Source organism: Balaenoptera borealis (assembly GCF_965194805.1).
Source record: "Balaenoptera borealis genome assembly, chromosome: 20".
NCBI lineage: Eukaryota > Metazoa > Chordata > Mammalia > Artiodactyla > Balaenopteridae > Balaenoptera > Balaenoptera borealis.
In genome coordinates this window covers 12,196,521-12,211,044 of record NC_138879.1, presented here as the reverse complement: position 1 = coordinate 12,211,044, position 14,524 = coordinate 12,196,521, and the positions used below count along the sequence as shown (strand labels likewise).

At 58.3% G+C, this 14,524-nt stretch overlaps 3 protein-coding genes across 3 annotated transcripts; 2 read left to right on the top strand and 1 right to left on the bottom strand.

Annotated features, from left to right (window-relative positions):
- The first annotated feature begins 36 nt into the window (after nucleotides 1–36).
- On the top strand, nucleotides 37–1,545 carry OXLD1 (oxidoreductase like domain containing 1). The gene is made up of 2 exons (XM_082374307.1): nucleotides 37–174; nucleotides 987–1,545. Exons 1-2 carry the CDS (start codon nucleotides 115–117, stop codon nucleotides 1,386–1,388), a joined length of 462 nt encoding a protein of 153 aa, XP_082230433.1. The 5' UTR covers nucleotides 37–114; the 3' UTR covers nucleotides 1,389–1,545.
- Nucleotides 1,546–4,392: 2,847 nt separating this feature from the next.
- Nucleotides 4,393–6,322, top strand: PDE6G (phosphodiesterase 6G). The gene is made up of 3 exons (XM_082373594.1): nucleotides 4,393–4,705; nucleotides 5,166–5,206; nucleotides 5,691–6,322. The coding sequence occupies exons 1-3, from the start codon at nucleotides 4,560–4,562 to the stop codon at nucleotides 5,765–5,767; spliced, it is 264 nt and encodes an 87-aa protein (XP_082229720.1). The 5' UTR covers nucleotides 4,393–4,559; the 3' UTR covers nucleotides 5,768–6,322.
- A 473-nt stretch (nucleotides 6,323–6,795) lies between these two features.
- Nucleotides 6,796–11,682, bottom strand: TSPAN10 (tetraspanin 10). Its single transcript, XM_082373593.1, has 3 exons — nucleotides 11,176–11,682; nucleotides 9,308–9,900; nucleotides 6,796–7,949 (listed from the first exon to the last, which is right to left on the bottom strand). Exons 1-3 carry the CDS (start codon nucleotides 11,209–11,211, stop codon nucleotides 7,487–7,489), a joined length of 1,092 nt encoding a protein of 363 aa, XP_082229719.1. The 5' UTR covers nucleotides 11,212–11,682; the 3' UTR covers nucleotides 6,796–7,486.
- Nucleotides 11,683–14,524: the final 2,842 nt, after the last annotated feature.

Genomic DNA, 14,524 nt, shown 5'->3' with positions numbered 1-14,524 from the left:
CTCACTGGAGCTGTGCAGCTCCCTGACGGGCCGGGATTGGCCAGAGGGGCCGCCATTCACATCTCGGGCGGGGCCGACTGGGGGGCGCCTGCGCCGTGGGCCAGGCCGTGGGCGATGCTGCTGTGGAGTGTGGCCCGGGGAGGTCTGGCGGTGTCAGTCGGTGCCCGCGGCCTGGCAAGTACCGGCGGGGACGGGATGAGTTCGGGAGGCCGGGCCCCTCAGGGGCCGAGAAGCCCCGCTCTCCCGGCATCCGGGCAGAGCCCAGGGTAGTGCCGGCGGGTTCTGTGTTCGTTCCCTCGTCTAGTACCTGTTGAACACCGGCTGTATGCGAAGCCTTTGGGGAAACCTCAGTGAACAAGGAGTTGGTGCTCCTCGCAAGAGGAGTTAGAGAAATAAGTAAAGGTTGCGCCTGTGTTCAGTGCCCTGGAGACAGCGCAGGGAAGGGGACCCGGGGGCCGGGGTGGGGGCTGGAGGTGGGGAGAGGGCTGCCCACTGGCCTTTGGGAATGACTTGGTCTTCTCATGTGACAGAGAGAAACAGGGATGAAGGAGTGATGCGATTAGTCAGGATGCTCGCGGGGGAGGGACGTGGCAGTACTGGTTGGAGAGGGAGAGGTGGCTGTGTGGGCTGGAGCTCACAGGCTTCTGCCCCCGCCGTACTCCTGTCCACCAGGCAGAGCCATCTTAGCTGGAGGTGCAGTCTCAACCCCCACCACATGCTGGAGGGCACGCCTAGTGCGAGGCCTTGAACCCAGCATTTCTCATGAACCTGTGGCTCATCCTCGTACCAAGCGTTACATCCATTTTACAAATGGGAAACTGAGTCTATGGGTGAAGTAACTTGTTTAAGGTTATGCAGGAAGTGAGGAAGCTGAGAAAGACATGGAGCCCCCTGCCAGTGACAGGAGGCCGAAATTTCCCCAGAGCTGGAGGCAGGCGGAGACTTACCAGCTTCCTGGAGACTCATGTGCTTATCTGAATCCTTAGGGGCCACTATCCAGCTGGGACTGGGGCCAAAGGCTTCCTGGAGGTGGCAGCATTCTTCACAGGATCCGAGTCCGTGAAGGCCACAGAGAGTTCAGGAAGGACCATGTGGAGGTGGGCTCCCAAGCAGGTGCAGCGGGCACTGGGCAGCCCGAGTCCTCCCTGCCTGGTGGGGACCCCTCAGAGCCCCTGTACCCGCCACCCCCTGAGCTCCAGCCCCCCACCAACTGCTGCATGAGCGGCTGCCCCAACTGCGTGTGGGTGGAATACGCAGACGCACTGCTGCAGCACTACCAGGACGGTGGGGAGCGGGCCCTGGCCGCCCTGGAGGAGCACGTGGCTGATGAGAACCTCAAGGCCTTCCTCCGGATGGAGATCCGGCTCCGTGCGAGGAGTGGGAGCTGAGCCGCCTGGCCGGACAGCCTCACCCCGACAGACTCCTCGTCGGGATGCAGCGCAGCCTCCTTTATCCACGGCCCCTTTGTGCAGCTGGTGTCGACGGGAACAGGAAGAGTTGTCTATTGACTTTGCCTGAGAATAAATAAGCTCTGTGTGGTGGTTAGACAGGAGGCTTTTGTGTTGTCATCCATAGGCGTGTATCACCTCAAGGAAAGCACGTGCAGATGTCATTGTATGTCCACTGGGCACCTACAGGCTTCACCAGCCTGTGAGGTTGGCTAAACCTGTTTCCTTGACTATTCAAGTGACAATGACCCCAGGGGCCCCCTTCTATGTCCCAGCATCCCAGAAGTCCCAAAGGTCAGCTCTGGTTACTCTCAGTGGTGCGGCAGAGGGAGGACCATCCGGTCCTGAGAGGTTGCTGTTAGCAAAGCTCTGGCAGGCACACATGCCTGCAGGTGGCCTGGAATGTGCCCCATTCATCCAGCTGCAGGCTTTCAAGCTCTGATACCAGTGGCCTGGACGGACAGGGTTAAATGAATTTATGCCTGTTTTATCTTCTCTCATTTAAGGGAAAAGCTTGGGTTGTTATAAGGCTTCACAAAGAATTTGAGCTGATAAGCAGGCATTCCCAGGTAGGGGCCTTCAATGTAAAACCAGAGTTTCCCACAGAGACAGATCTGTGGACCAGAGAATGAAACCACACAGCCACAGAATGTGCTGCCGTGCTAATGCCTGTGGATACACCCGGTAGTGTGGGCTGTCTTGGCCAGCTAGTGATGTCATCCAGAAGCAGTTTTGGTTGGTTCAGAGAAACATGATTATAGCAATACATGTTTGTTACACTTTGACAGAGAGCATCTACTCCAACCCTGTCCTACAGATTTGAAAATGGCCCAGGAAGAGAAAGATTTCCCTAGAGACAAAAGCACAGCAGAGCCTGGTGGGCTTGGGGCCCCTGAAGGGGTCTACAACATGGAGGTGGTTTATCTCAGAGATGTTGGAAGAGGTTTACTGTATTTTTCTCAAAAACACATATTTGTGAAAGATTTTGTATGTGTATATGATACTGGGGCAGATCTTTGAAGTCCCAGGAGGAGGGAACGAGGGGAAGGGCAGAGATGTACAATAGAAAATGCACCACGTGGCGTGAGCAGCAGGTACAAAGGCCCTGGGGTGGAAGAGGCTCCTTGGAGCACAGAGAGCAAGAGGAAGGGATGAGAGGTGAGGCCAAAAAAGTGGATCGGGACAGGCTATACAGGGCTTTGGGGGCCACAAAGGCGGGTTCCTCAGCAGTCAGGACAGTAAGGGTGGGGAGGCCTAGGACAGCAGCCAGTGCCTTCTCATCCTTGCTTCAAAAACGAGCAGCTTCAGGAGAGTCTGGCTGTTCATGGTCACACGTCCCTTTCCTGCCTTGACCCTGTCCCCGGCTCATCCTTCCTTCAGGCCCTTGACCGCACCTGAGCCCCTTCCCCCATCTCGGGGAATCCTCGGTGCTGCTACCCACCCCACAATCTCATTAGTGTGGTGTCAAGGCACAGTCCTAATCAGATTAGCCAGCTGCAGGATAAATGCCCAGCCAGCACCCTGCCTAAGGGAGGCCTGCTACTCACACCCATGGTCCCCTGAGACCTGCCCCAGTACTTGGTGAGTAATGACCTTCCCAGGTTGCTTTTCCTGGTGGCCACTTACCCAAGGGCATTAGTGGGTATCTGCCCAGAGGGTGGGGAGTGGGCGGGATTTTCACCATCATCCTGAGGTGTGGGTCTGGGGGAGGCCACCTACTGCCCTGTTCACAGAGGACACCCAGCCCATCACCTCCTCTGTTCCTCATGCCAAATAGTGGTGCAGGCTGTCCCACAGGCTAGCAATGGTCTCGGAGCCTCAGGCCACACACAGTCAGCCAACCTGAGTGGGCACCAGCCACAGGCTGGGCTAGGGCCAGGGCAACTTGGGCAGCGGTTTCCATGGGGACAGCATCTGATAGTTGGCGCTCTATCAGGGCTCAGAGCTGCCCACGCCAGGCCAATGGCCTGGGACTACAGAAGGGGTCCAGCTGGGCCTACACTACCTAGGCTGTGAGGAGTGGGTGTCGTGGGGTTTGAGCAGCCGGGGCCACCAGAACTGCTGCTGTCCAACTTGGACCCCGTGTAGATCCAGCTCCTGTCCCCTGGTTCCTCTCAGGCTGCTGCTGGTCCCGGCACAGAGACCGAACCTTAGGGAAGGAAGGTCCACAGTGGGGTCCACCCAATCCCAGGTGCCCCGGCACCTACAACCAGGCCTTCCTCGCTGGTAGAACCACCTGTTCTTGCCCCCCGGTTGATCTCAGCCCTAATACTCTAGCAGGCAGCCAGCGGTGGCCGCAGGCTGGAGTCAGGCATTGCAGCCCACAAGTGGGGGTGGGGGCAAGAAACGGGACCCAAGAGGTGGTGCCTGAGGCATCCAGTGCCAGGGCAGCGGCTCCTCTCTGCATCATGTACTTAGCCCCAGAACTTTCTGGGCTTATAGTGGACCCTGAGGAATTAGGGTCTTCCTCTGGTGCTAATAGGCTTAGAGGAAGGTGAGCTGCCCCTGGCCTAGGTCACCAGAGCTTAGGGCATCCAGGGGGAGACTCCGGGGGAGAGGAGGAGGGGAGGTCACCCTGTGCAGTGGGTTCAAGGACACCAGCAGGTGATTCTGGTGCCCAGTGAGTGGCTGGGGCGGGGGGCGGGGGGTGGGGGAGGCAGGGTATTTACCAGCAGAGGGAAGATGCTGCTGGGGCCAGGACTACACAGCTCGCCTGGGCGTTTCATTGTGACACAGGCCCCTCCCCTGCCCGGGCACCCTGCCCTCCCATTTCTCGGGTTACCATTATTGGCACCGCTAGGTGCCTAACATGCCACCATGAATGAGACCAAGTGTTCCACCCCAGGGATTGGGATGGGGAATGCAGGAGAAGGGGGAGGCAGTGAGGAGGGGCACACCGGGGGGCCACCCAGCACTCTCACCCCCTGCCTGGGGCTCCCTGGGACAGGGGGCTGCTGTTTGGGTCACACTGGGGACCGGTGGGTCTCATGTTTCAGGGTTTCCTCTGCTCTGGGGGGTTGAGACCTGAGAGGCAGGTCGGAAGCAGGAGGGCCCACAGCGTGAGGGAGTCCAGAAGCCGAAGGTCGCCGCGGGGTCTCTGCCAGCCTGGCCATGAACCTGGAGCCGCCCAAGGCCGAGATCCGGTCGGCCACCAGGGTGATTGGGGGGCCCGTCACTCCCAGGAAAGGGCCCCCCAAATTTAAGCAGCGGCAAACCAGGCAGTTCAAGAGCAAGCCCCCCAAGAAAGGCGTCCAAGGGTAAGCAGAGCTGTGGGAGGGCTGGCCCTGAGGGGGGTGGAGGGCCCACCTGCTGCACAAGAGGGAGATGGGGCTGCACTTCAGGTTGGGGGGCTGGGTGGGGCCTCAGCCACCCTTTGCTAGTGGAAGGTGGTCCCATCCTCTTAAGCAGGTGGTGCGAGTCTTGAGGGCCTGAGCCGGCCTGTCTCAGGGTGCCCCATTCCCTGGCACGGGGGGCGGGGGGTGGAGGGAACTGGGAGGGCAGGGGCTCCCGTCACCCTCTCTAGCTGTTCTTGTCTGGAAAGCACACCCACCCGCGGCCACCCAGACACTCAGCCACAGCCCCACCAACTGATATGTCTCCCTGCACCCAAAGAGCCCCACATGTACACACCCAGGACACAGTCAGACACACCACGTTTCCAGGAACCTGCACGCCCCCTCTCCGCTCTTCCTGGCCCTGACCGCTCTGTTCTTGTAGGTTTGGTGACGACATCCCCGGAATGGAAGGCCTGGGAACAGGTATGACGGCGACTAGCGTCCACCCAGGTCCCCCCCACTTGCCCACCCCCCAGTGTGCCTGGGGTCCCATCACCCCTGCCCCTGCTTCCTCAGGCAGAGGCTCACTTAGGGCACCACCCCCAGCTGTCCTTCCTTTTTTTTTCCCAACTTCAAGCTTCAGACACCACCCGAGTGGGGTTGTTCCTACTCAGCGGGTCCACCGAGTGCTTGGAGGGGCTGGAAAAGAACAAAGCTCTTGCTGTCCCCTCCCCCCAGCAGCAAGGCCCATCTTCCTCTGGCCCCCTCCCTGGGCCTGCTGCACCCACTCTCTTCCTGGGCAGGGCGCCCATTCGACACACCCCAAAGGTGGTATGTCCTGAAAGGAGGGCTCTACACCCTGGACTTATACTCTCACCATTGGGGTGTGGACAACAGGGCCCAGAGGGGATGGTGGCTCCTGGGGCCTTGGGACCCTCCTGGACCCACTGGCCCCCTTGTCCTGCAGACATCACTGTCATCTGCCCATGGGAGGCTTTCAACCACCTGGAGCTGCATGAGCTGGCCCAGTACGGCATCATCTAGCACTGGACCCCGGCCCTTGGCCCCTCCATGCTGCTGCCCTCTCTGACCCCTGCTCAGGATTCCTGTGAGCAGGGCCGCTCCCCCCGCCGGGGGGTTCCAGAGTGTCCAGAGATTGTGTCTGGAGATCCCCGCAGGGCGGCGACCTCAGGCCTACGGAAGCTAGTTGCCAGGAGCCCACCAACTCCCTGTAGGATATCCTCTCCGGCCGGCCAGGCCCGGCTTAACTTCTGGAGACACTGGTCCACAGACCCTCTCCTCCCATGGCTGGAAAGCTAGGGCAGGCCTCCCAGGAGTGTCCCCTGTCCTGCCTGTCTGGGGGTGAGGACAAGCTCCCCCCACTAGCCCTTCCCAGCTGAGGCCCTTGCACTGGCGGAGTGGGTGGCAGGAGTCCTGCGGGCGTCAGTGAGAGAGCAAGACCCCTCTGGACCTGTCACACCAGCAGGATGCTTGTCCTTTCCAACACGGCCCATGCTTGCTGTCCTGTTTCAAATAAAATTAGCGTGTCCTCCACCACTTGTCTGGGATGTGTTGTCAGTGGGGGCAGGGCCCAAGGGTGGAGTCTCTTCAGCAAGAGTGGATGGATGTGGGCACAGGTGGCAGGGATGGCAGGGGCTTGGCCAGGCTGAGGGAAGGAAGCACATCGGGCGCTGAGCCAGGCTCTTCATGGCTGGACTGGGGCAAGGCAGGCAGCCCCACGTACTCCAGGGGCCAGAGCTCAGGTCAGGGGGAGGGAACGCCTATCTGCTCCCCACAGGTGAGGAGACAGGTGCAGGGAGATTGGGCCCAGCCAGCCCATCCTTACTGTCCACTAAAGCTGGACAGACGCCCACCAGTAACCCTGCAATTCCACTCCTGACACCACACCCAGGGGAAGCAGGGCACGCTGCCACACACAAACCTGCGGGAAACTGCCCCCAGTGGCAGTCATCTTCGGGAAGCTGCCCAAGTGCCACAAGGACGTCGGGGGGTCTGTTCACACAGCAGTGACCAGAGAGTGACTTTCAGGAAGGGGGCCCCTGTGACCGCGTTTATGTGAAGGCCAGAAAAAGCCATGCTAACCAAAGGCGACAAAGTTCCAACAGGGGTGACCTCGAGGAGGAGACGAAGGGCCTTGCTGGGGCTGGATCTAGACCTGGTAGTGGGTCCACAGGTGTGTGGATAAGTAAGAACCCTCAGGCTGCCCACTTAAGGTTGGTGCAATTTACTGTATGAGTGATACATCTCAATAAAACTAACCCCCTCCAATAAAAAAGCACTCTGGAGGGAGAGGCCTGGGCCTCATCCTCAACCACCGCAATGGACAGGAAAGGGGGAGGTGGCCCCAGAGGAGAGCAGGGGCCAGGCTATGGTGAGGACATGGGGACTCATAGACTGGGCTTGGAGGTGTTGGAAGTGGAGGGTCAGTGGTGAGGGTCAAAAGTGGTCAGATGTGGAGATCGGAAGTGAGGGTTGGGGTGAGGGTCCGAGTTGGGGCTCGGTGGCAGGATTTCATCCAGTCTCGCTCGCCCCCCACTCTCCCTGCCAGCCAGGCTTTGCAAGCACCCTCTGTGGGAGGCAGACGCTGGCCAGGCAGTCGTTGGGGTCAGCTTACACTCGGACCATGGCAGCGTTTGCAAGCAAGTGGGCAGTGTGGGGGAAAGGGGACCCTGGGGAGCCAGAGGCCAGCAGGTGGAGGAGGCCTGGGGGCACAAGGTGCGTGTCCACAAGCACCAAGGCGGGTTATTCTGACACCTTCCCTGGGAGGGGAGGGGAGGCCTGCAGCCCCAGACCCCATGCCGGTGCCCTGGTCTTTCGTCTCACCTGCCAGTCAGCCCGGGACCAGTTTGGCAGAGGGGAGGGCACTGAGTCTGGGGGTCCTGTGGACAAGCCCTCACTCTCTGCTGCCCTCTTGTGGACAGCCAGGGCCCTCACCAGCTGGGTGGCCAGCAGGAGCTCTGCCCCCTGGACCACCACGACCACGATGGCGTAGCCACCTGCAGCCCAGATGTTGCTGTGCAGCCACTGGAGGAGTGGGGGGCCGCAGCCCTCCAAGTGCACCACCCTCTGGGCCGCGTCCTCATCCAGGCCCAGGGCCCCGAAGCCACACTGGTCATTGACTGAGGCTCCATCTTCCCAGGGGTCGATACAGCAGGAGGCAGGAAGGCTGCAGGCCTGGACCCCAGGGGAGCTGCAGTTAAAGTACCTGCAAGGGCGTAAGGAAGCATCAGTCTGGAGGGCAGGGCCCCTGGTCCAGGACCCCAGCGCTGTGTGGAATGTCTCCTACCCACCTTCAAACTTCCATGGCCACACACACACATAGGCACGCAGGCATGCACATGTGCATGCATGCAAGCACACAGGCATGAATGCACACACACATGCACACAGCAGGAATCCACACCGGCAGGCATGTACACACACACATGCACACTCACACACACTTGTGTACACACAGACACACACACAATACCCAGCTCTCTATAATTCATCCCAGCACTGGGTAGTCCTCTGCACATGCTTCTTGGTTAGAAGGCACACACTGCGTAAGACAGTTGAAGGGAGGCAAGGGTTTTATGGGGGCTGGAAGTAAGATGGCCTCGCTCCACAGATGCTGCTGAGTTGGTCTGAGCAGCAGAGCTGGAGTGGGAGAAGGTGGGTTGAAGACTGGTAGAGGCTTCTGTAGTGGTCACTGGGTCGTGGTGGGGGCATGAGGGGCCACACTGGGCAGCAACAAGGGACGGGAGTCTTGGGAGGAGCTCGCAGGGCCTCGAGAGACTATTGCCCTTGTCACCCACTTCAGGCAGCCCTCAGGTGCCCTTGGCCTTTGACTGGCGGCCAGGGCCCTGTGACCAGCAGGCTCCCTCGCCCTCCCTCACAGGCAGTCTCATCTCCTTGAAGAACGGGCTTCACTAAGGCAGGGGCTTGGAGGTCGGCAGGCTGGGTGGCATCACAACACCAGAAAGGGCTGCCACCGACCCAAAGTCACACTCAGCCACCAAATGAGAACAATCCAGATGGGTGCTTCTAAGGTGCCCAGAAAGAAGGGCCCAGCATGTCTCAGGGACTGTTAGGTACAAATGGCTGGTTTTCAAGAGTCTCCATATGGCTCTAAACACACACATGTACACACACACAAACACACACACACACACACACACACACACGCAGTGGACAGAGAACTGTGGAGTCATAGTCCACAATGATGTCCTGAATTAAACTAAAAGTTATTTTCAATTGACATTGAGATGTACGATGTCCTTACTGAAAAAGAAAAAAAAAACAACCCCAAAAGTGACTTTCTAGGTCTACTGGCTGAGCTTCTCTATTAACATCCCTGCATGACCATGTGGCCCTGGCTGGGCCTGAGTGTGTACATGCGCAAGTGTGCCCACATGCGCGTGTGTGCACGTATGCGTACGGGTGAGGAGCCTGTACAGGTGACTTTGTGTATGGGTGAGTCTGTGCATGTGAGTGTGTGTGTGGCCCGCCTCCTCTCCAGCCCCAGGGACCCTGCCGGCCACCACGGGGCTGCCCTCCGCCCTTGCAGGCTCTAGGACTCACAGGTTCCACTGCCAGTCCTGGTAGGAGGCCACCCCGCAGCACTGCAGCCCGAGCTGAACTTGGTCAATGAGGAAGCACAAGTCTGGGTCGTCTTGGTAGTGTGTGATGGCCATGTGTAGGACGTGCTCCAGGTCATCCTGTAACTGGCCCCAGAAGGCCACCACCAGGGCCCCTGCCACGGCCTCTAGCACCAGAAAGGCGAGGATGCCCCCAGAGAAGCAGCGCAGCAGAAAGGCGTTCTCGCAGAGGGCGCCCAGGCAGCCTGCCAGGCTCACCGCGCTGAACGCCAGCCCGCCCAGCACCAGCCCCAGCATGGGGTCTGTGGGCAGGGGGCCTCCCCAACTACTCCCCAGAGACCCCTTGACGGCCAGGCCCCAGAGCCCGATGGCCAGGGCCAGCAGGCTGAGCAGAGAGAAGACGAAGTTGGACAGGAAGATCAGGCACTTGAGGCAGCTGCTTCCCCAGGGGAAGCAGCAGGCCAGGACCCCCCCGAGGCCTGCCCTCTGGGCCTGGTCCTCCCAGGGTGCTGGCCCTGGGTGACGTGAAGTGAGGGGGCTGTTCCCGGCGAGGGGTGGTTCCTGACCCCCAGCATCCTGCAGAGGGAGGAAGAAGAGGGAGGTCTCACCAGGGCAACCCTCTTCACTCAGACCCTGTGACACTCAGCTGGGAGCAGGGTCAGAGCCTGCAGCGGGGAGGAAGCTGGACGGTGAAGGCGGAAGGGGGTGTTCAAAGACCCTAGAAGGCCAGGGACGTGGGAGCCTTAAGGCTTGTCCTGCTCGGCCAAGCAGCAGAGGGGACGGTGAGGGGCTCTGGGGGCAGGGAGAGGAGAGGCCAGGAGACTGGGGCTCTGTGGGTTGCAGGGCCTCCCAAGGACCCCACCTTGCCCTCCAGCAGGACGCTCAGCCAAGCTCGGGGGCCCTGGCCTTACCACGGAGAAAATTAACAGGGTGCTGATGGTTGCGGGGGCCCACCCCCTCTCTCGGTTCCCCCCACCCTCCTCTTGGTTCCCCAACAGAGGACTGGCTCACTGATCATGAGGTTGGGAGAAGCTGCAAAGCCAGTTCCATTTGGCCCCTTGATGGACAGTCTCCACTCCAGATATGCCTGCCTCCGCAGCCCCTCCACTGGCAGGCAGGTATGGGAGGGCTTCTGCCCCCTCTCTGCAGGGGGAGGGGCAGCAGGCCCTTGAGTTTGGTTGTGGGGGAAGAATGAGGAAGCTAAGGCCCCAGGCCTGGGCAGGGCTCCCAGTTTACCAGGAAGAAGCTGGCCCTTCTCTCCCCACCTGTCTGACTGCATCAGAGCAGAGGAAAGGAGGGTTATTGATCAGCCCCCCCAGAACTCAACAAGTCAGTAAGAGCAAAAGGACAGGCTGCCAGCATTGGCCTTCAGCCCCTTCTGCACCCTGAGCCAGAGCCCACCCCCCGACCCGCCAGATCCACGGGGAGACCTGCCAGATCTCTTGTGCAGGGGCCATACCGGGCTGAACGGATGGCAGCCTTGAGGAGGGGGCAACAGGGAGGTGAGAAGGCGGGGCAGGTCACAGGTGGGTGGGGGACAGGGAAAATGTGAGGATGGCCTGATGGCCCTGGTGGGCACCATCCCCTGGGTGTGTGCTTTCCTTGGGGTGTGGACGCACCCCATGCCGTGTCAAAACAAGGGCAAGAGCGGGTCACCTTTCAGAGTCTGAACAGGGCGCTGGGGGAGGTTAAGGCACCTGACTAATAAAGCCCCACCCCAATCTTAGCAGCTCCTCCTGAGCACCCACCTCCTGGCTAGCCCCAGCTCACAACATGGCTCTGGTGGGCCAGTTGGGGGAGAACCCAGCCGGGGACATCTCCAACCCCGGCAGGCCTCCGGGCACTGCTTACCTGCGACAGCAGGGGGCTCCTTTCCCCCTCCTCCATCCTCCACCAGGACAGGTGTGCTGGTACCCCGCCGGCCTCTCTGGTTGGGACACCAGGGCTGGTGCTGCCTGTGCCCCCGGCTGCTCTGTGAGCTGTGAGCCCCACCGGGACTTCGCAGTCACGATTGGATCATGTGAGGAGTCACAGTTTAGGGCTTAAGACAGCCTCTGCTTGTTGAGATGCAAAGGATCCTTCTTCTTGAGCCCAGGTTCTTGGCCTCGCTCTGTGCAGGCATGACGTGGGTGGGGCTGTCAGGGGGCAGGCCTCATGGTCATCACCACAGGGCCCCAGTGCGGGCCTCAGCCTGGCGGGTTCAGCGCTGCCCCTCAGCTCAGCCCGAAGATCAGACCCTGGCTCCCAGTAACAGCCCGGGAGGCCTGCCCACAGCTAAATGCCAGTTTATCCCGATTTATTCACTGCAAGAAAGAAGTTTTATGTATATATATGCATATACATACATATATAATATGTATATATATGCATATACATACATATATAATATGTATATATATGTGTGTATATATATTTTTAAATTTTATTTATTTATTTTAATTTTATTTTTGGCTGCATTGGGTCTTCGTTGTTGCGTGCAGGCTTTCTCTAGTTGTGGCGAGCAGGGGCTACTGCTCGTTGCGGTGCGCAGGCTTGTCATTTCAGTGGCTTCTCTTGTTGTGGAGCATGGGCTCTAGGCGTGTGGGCTTCAGCAGTTGTTGCTCACGGGTTCTAGAGCGCAGGCTCAGTAGTTGTGGTGCACGGGCTTAGTTGATCCGCAGCATGTGGGATCTTCCCGGACCAAGGATCAAACCTGTGTTCCCTGCATTGGCAGGCGGATTCTTAACTACTGCGCCACCAGGGAAGTCCCTATATGTGTATATTTGAAGTGCCTTTATTTTTTATTTTTTTTAAGATTTATTATTTATTTTATTTTTGGTTGCATCGGGTCTTAGTTGTGGCCCGCAGGCTCCAGGGTGTGTGGGCTCTGTAGTTGGTGGCACGCAGGCTCTCTAGCTGAGGTGCACGAGCTCAGTAGCCGTGGCGTGGGCTTAGTTGCCCCACAGCATGTGGGATCTTAGTTCGCCGACCAGGGATCGAACCCACGTCCCCTGCATCGTAAGGCGGATTCTTTACCACTGGACCACCAGGGAAGTCTCCCTTTATTTATTTATTTATTTTTTAATCACTGGCTAGATCACATCCTTCCTGGTTTTGAGGTGGCTGGGATCCCCCACCCTCTGAGCTTCTCAGGAGTAGGACTTTGTCACGGTTACTATTGTGCCCTAGTGCTTGGAGGGACCCCAGCCGTGCAGCTGCCACCTCTGCAGGCAGAGATGTGCTCCAGGCTCCCTGACCCTGCATTGTCGGCCCTCTCCCCCGGCTTGGATGTGGTGGAAAGACTGGCTCAGAGCAAACCCCTACCCGCCACCAACTCTGGAAGACCTTGGGTACGCACCCCCACGCCTCCTGAGTCTTGCCTGTGGAGCGCGTGAGGCTATGACGTGCGTCGATGCTGCTGTTGGCTGCTGGGGCCGGAGGCCGTGGTGGGGGCAGAGGCTGCCAGGGGCCCCTCTGCAAACACGTGTGCGTGGCAGGAAACGGGGTGGCCTCCAGGGTATGTGCCCCGTCCCGTCTCCACCATCCTCCCCACTCCCTTTCTCAGCTTCTTCCGTTTGATGTTTAAGCCCAGCCTCTTTTCCTCCATTTACTCACCACTTTACAGTCCAGCCACACGGGCTGCGCACTCGTGTGCCCTGACCTATGCCATCCCCTGAAATCTCCTCCTGGTGTTCAGTTCCACAGTAGTACGGCCGAGGGAGCACTTTTCATTTTTATTTGCTTCATTTGTCTGTGTTCTTCCTTTGGGTCCCCCACTGGCTTCTCCCAGAACGACCACCCCACGGAGCCCAGCCTACACTCCGGCAGAGGGCCAGCTGAGTTTTAAGCCACTGAATGAGGAGAGTTCGTTAACACAGCATTATTGTGAGCACAGATGACTGACACAGGGTTTATTCTCTGTCAGGGACTGTTCTGAGCCCTGCAGTACAACAGTGAGGAAACCTGACAATCCCCCGTCCTCAGGCGCTTACATTTGAGTACAGGGGAAGTCACAGAGTAAGCAAAGAAACAACTAAATATATGCTATTTTATAAGGTCATGAGTGTTATGAAGCAAGGAAAGGAAATGGCTGGGGGAGGGTGTTGTCTAATATCAGGTGATCAGAGAGGCCTCACTGTAGGAAAATGTTTGGTTCCTAGGTATACACCCAAAAGGACTGAAAACAGAGACTCACACAAATACATGGATATACACGTTCACAGCAGCCAAAAGGTGGAAACAACCCAGGTGTCCATCAATGAAGAATGGATAAACAAAATGTGCTCCATCCATACCGTGGATTATTCAGCCATAAAATGGAAAGAAGTTCTAACACAGGCTACAACATGGATGAACCTTGAAAACATGGTGCTCAGTGAAAGAAGCCAGACACAAAAGTCCACATACAGTACGATTCCACTTATATAAAATATTCAGAATAGGTGAAGCCATAGAGACAGAAGGTAGATTAGTGGTTGCCAGTGGCTGGGGGAGGGGGAAATGGCGGCTACTGCTGAAGGAGTGTAGGGTTTCCTTCCAGGAGTGATGAAAATACTTTAGGACGAGGTAGAGGAGGTGGTTGTACGACACTGGGAATGTACTACATGATACTGAGTTTTTCCCTTTAAAATGGTTAACTGTATGTTCTGTGAATTTCATATCAATTTAAAAAAAGAAAAGAAGAGGGCTGAGAAGAAGCCGAAGGAAAAGAGGGAACGAGGGACTTCCCTGGTGGCCCAGTGGTTAAGACTCCTCACTTCCAATGCAAGCGGCGCGGGTTCAATCCCCAGTCAAGGAACTACGATCCCACGTGCCACATGGCGTGGCCAAGAAGAAAAAAAAAAGAAAAGAGGGAACGAACCTCGTGGGTTTTCTCAGGTCAAGGTCCCTGCGAGGCTAACCCTGGTCACCGCGGAGTGTCTCAGGATCCAGACCCGGGAAGGAAGCAGCATTGTGCTGGTGGAGGGAGAAGGCGAGCTGTCAGGCAATCTCAACAAAGTCCTCGGTGATCCCCACAGCTCGGATGGCCTGCAGAGTTGTCCCAGGTTGAGACATGGGGCTGGGCCTTGATAGCCATCCACTGTTATTGGGCATGAGCTGCCTGGGGAAGGGACCGTGATCTGGGGTGAGCACAGTCCCCGAAGGGGAGCTCAGCCAGTGCTGCCAGCAACTTCAGTCTGAGGGCAGTGCACTTGGCACACACTGTAACTGAATGTGGGGT

Excerpts from the sequence above, each read along its gene's own strand:
- OXLD1 (XM_082374307.1), top strand. The coding sequence starts at position 115 with ATGCTGCTGTGGAGTGTGGCCCGGGGAGGTCTGGCGGTGTCAGTCGGT. Across the intron at positions 175-986 it reads CAGTCGGTGCCCGCGGCCTG|GGGCCACTATCCAGCTGGGA; the intron begins GCAAGTACCGGC and ends CTGAATCCTTAG.
- PDE6G (XM_082373594.1), top strand. The coding sequence starts at position 4,560 with ATGAACCTGGAGCCGCCCAAGGCCGAGATCCGGTCGGCCACCAGGGTG. Across the intron at positions 4,706-5,165 it reads CCCAAGAAAGGCGTCCAAGG|GTTTGGTGACGACATCCCCG; the intron begins GTAAGCAGAGCT and ends CTGTTCTTGTAG. Across the intron at positions 5,207-5,690 it reads AATGGAAGGCCTGGGAACAG|ACATCACTGTCATCTGCCCA; the intron begins GTATGACGGCGA and ends CTTGTCCTGCAG.
- TSPAN10 (XM_082373593.1), bottom strand. The coding sequence starts at position 11,211 with ATGGAGGAGGGGGAAAGGAGCCCCCTGCTGTCGCAG. Across the intron at positions 9,901-11,175 it reads GGAGCCCCCTGCTGTCGCAG|GATGCTGGGGGTCAGGAACC; the intron begins GTAAGCAGTGCC and ends CTCCCTCTGCAG. Across the intron at positions 7,950-9,307 it reads CAGGACTGGCAGTGGAACCT|GTACTTTAACTGCAGCTCCC; the intron begins GTGAGTCCTAGA and ends ACGCCCTTGCAG.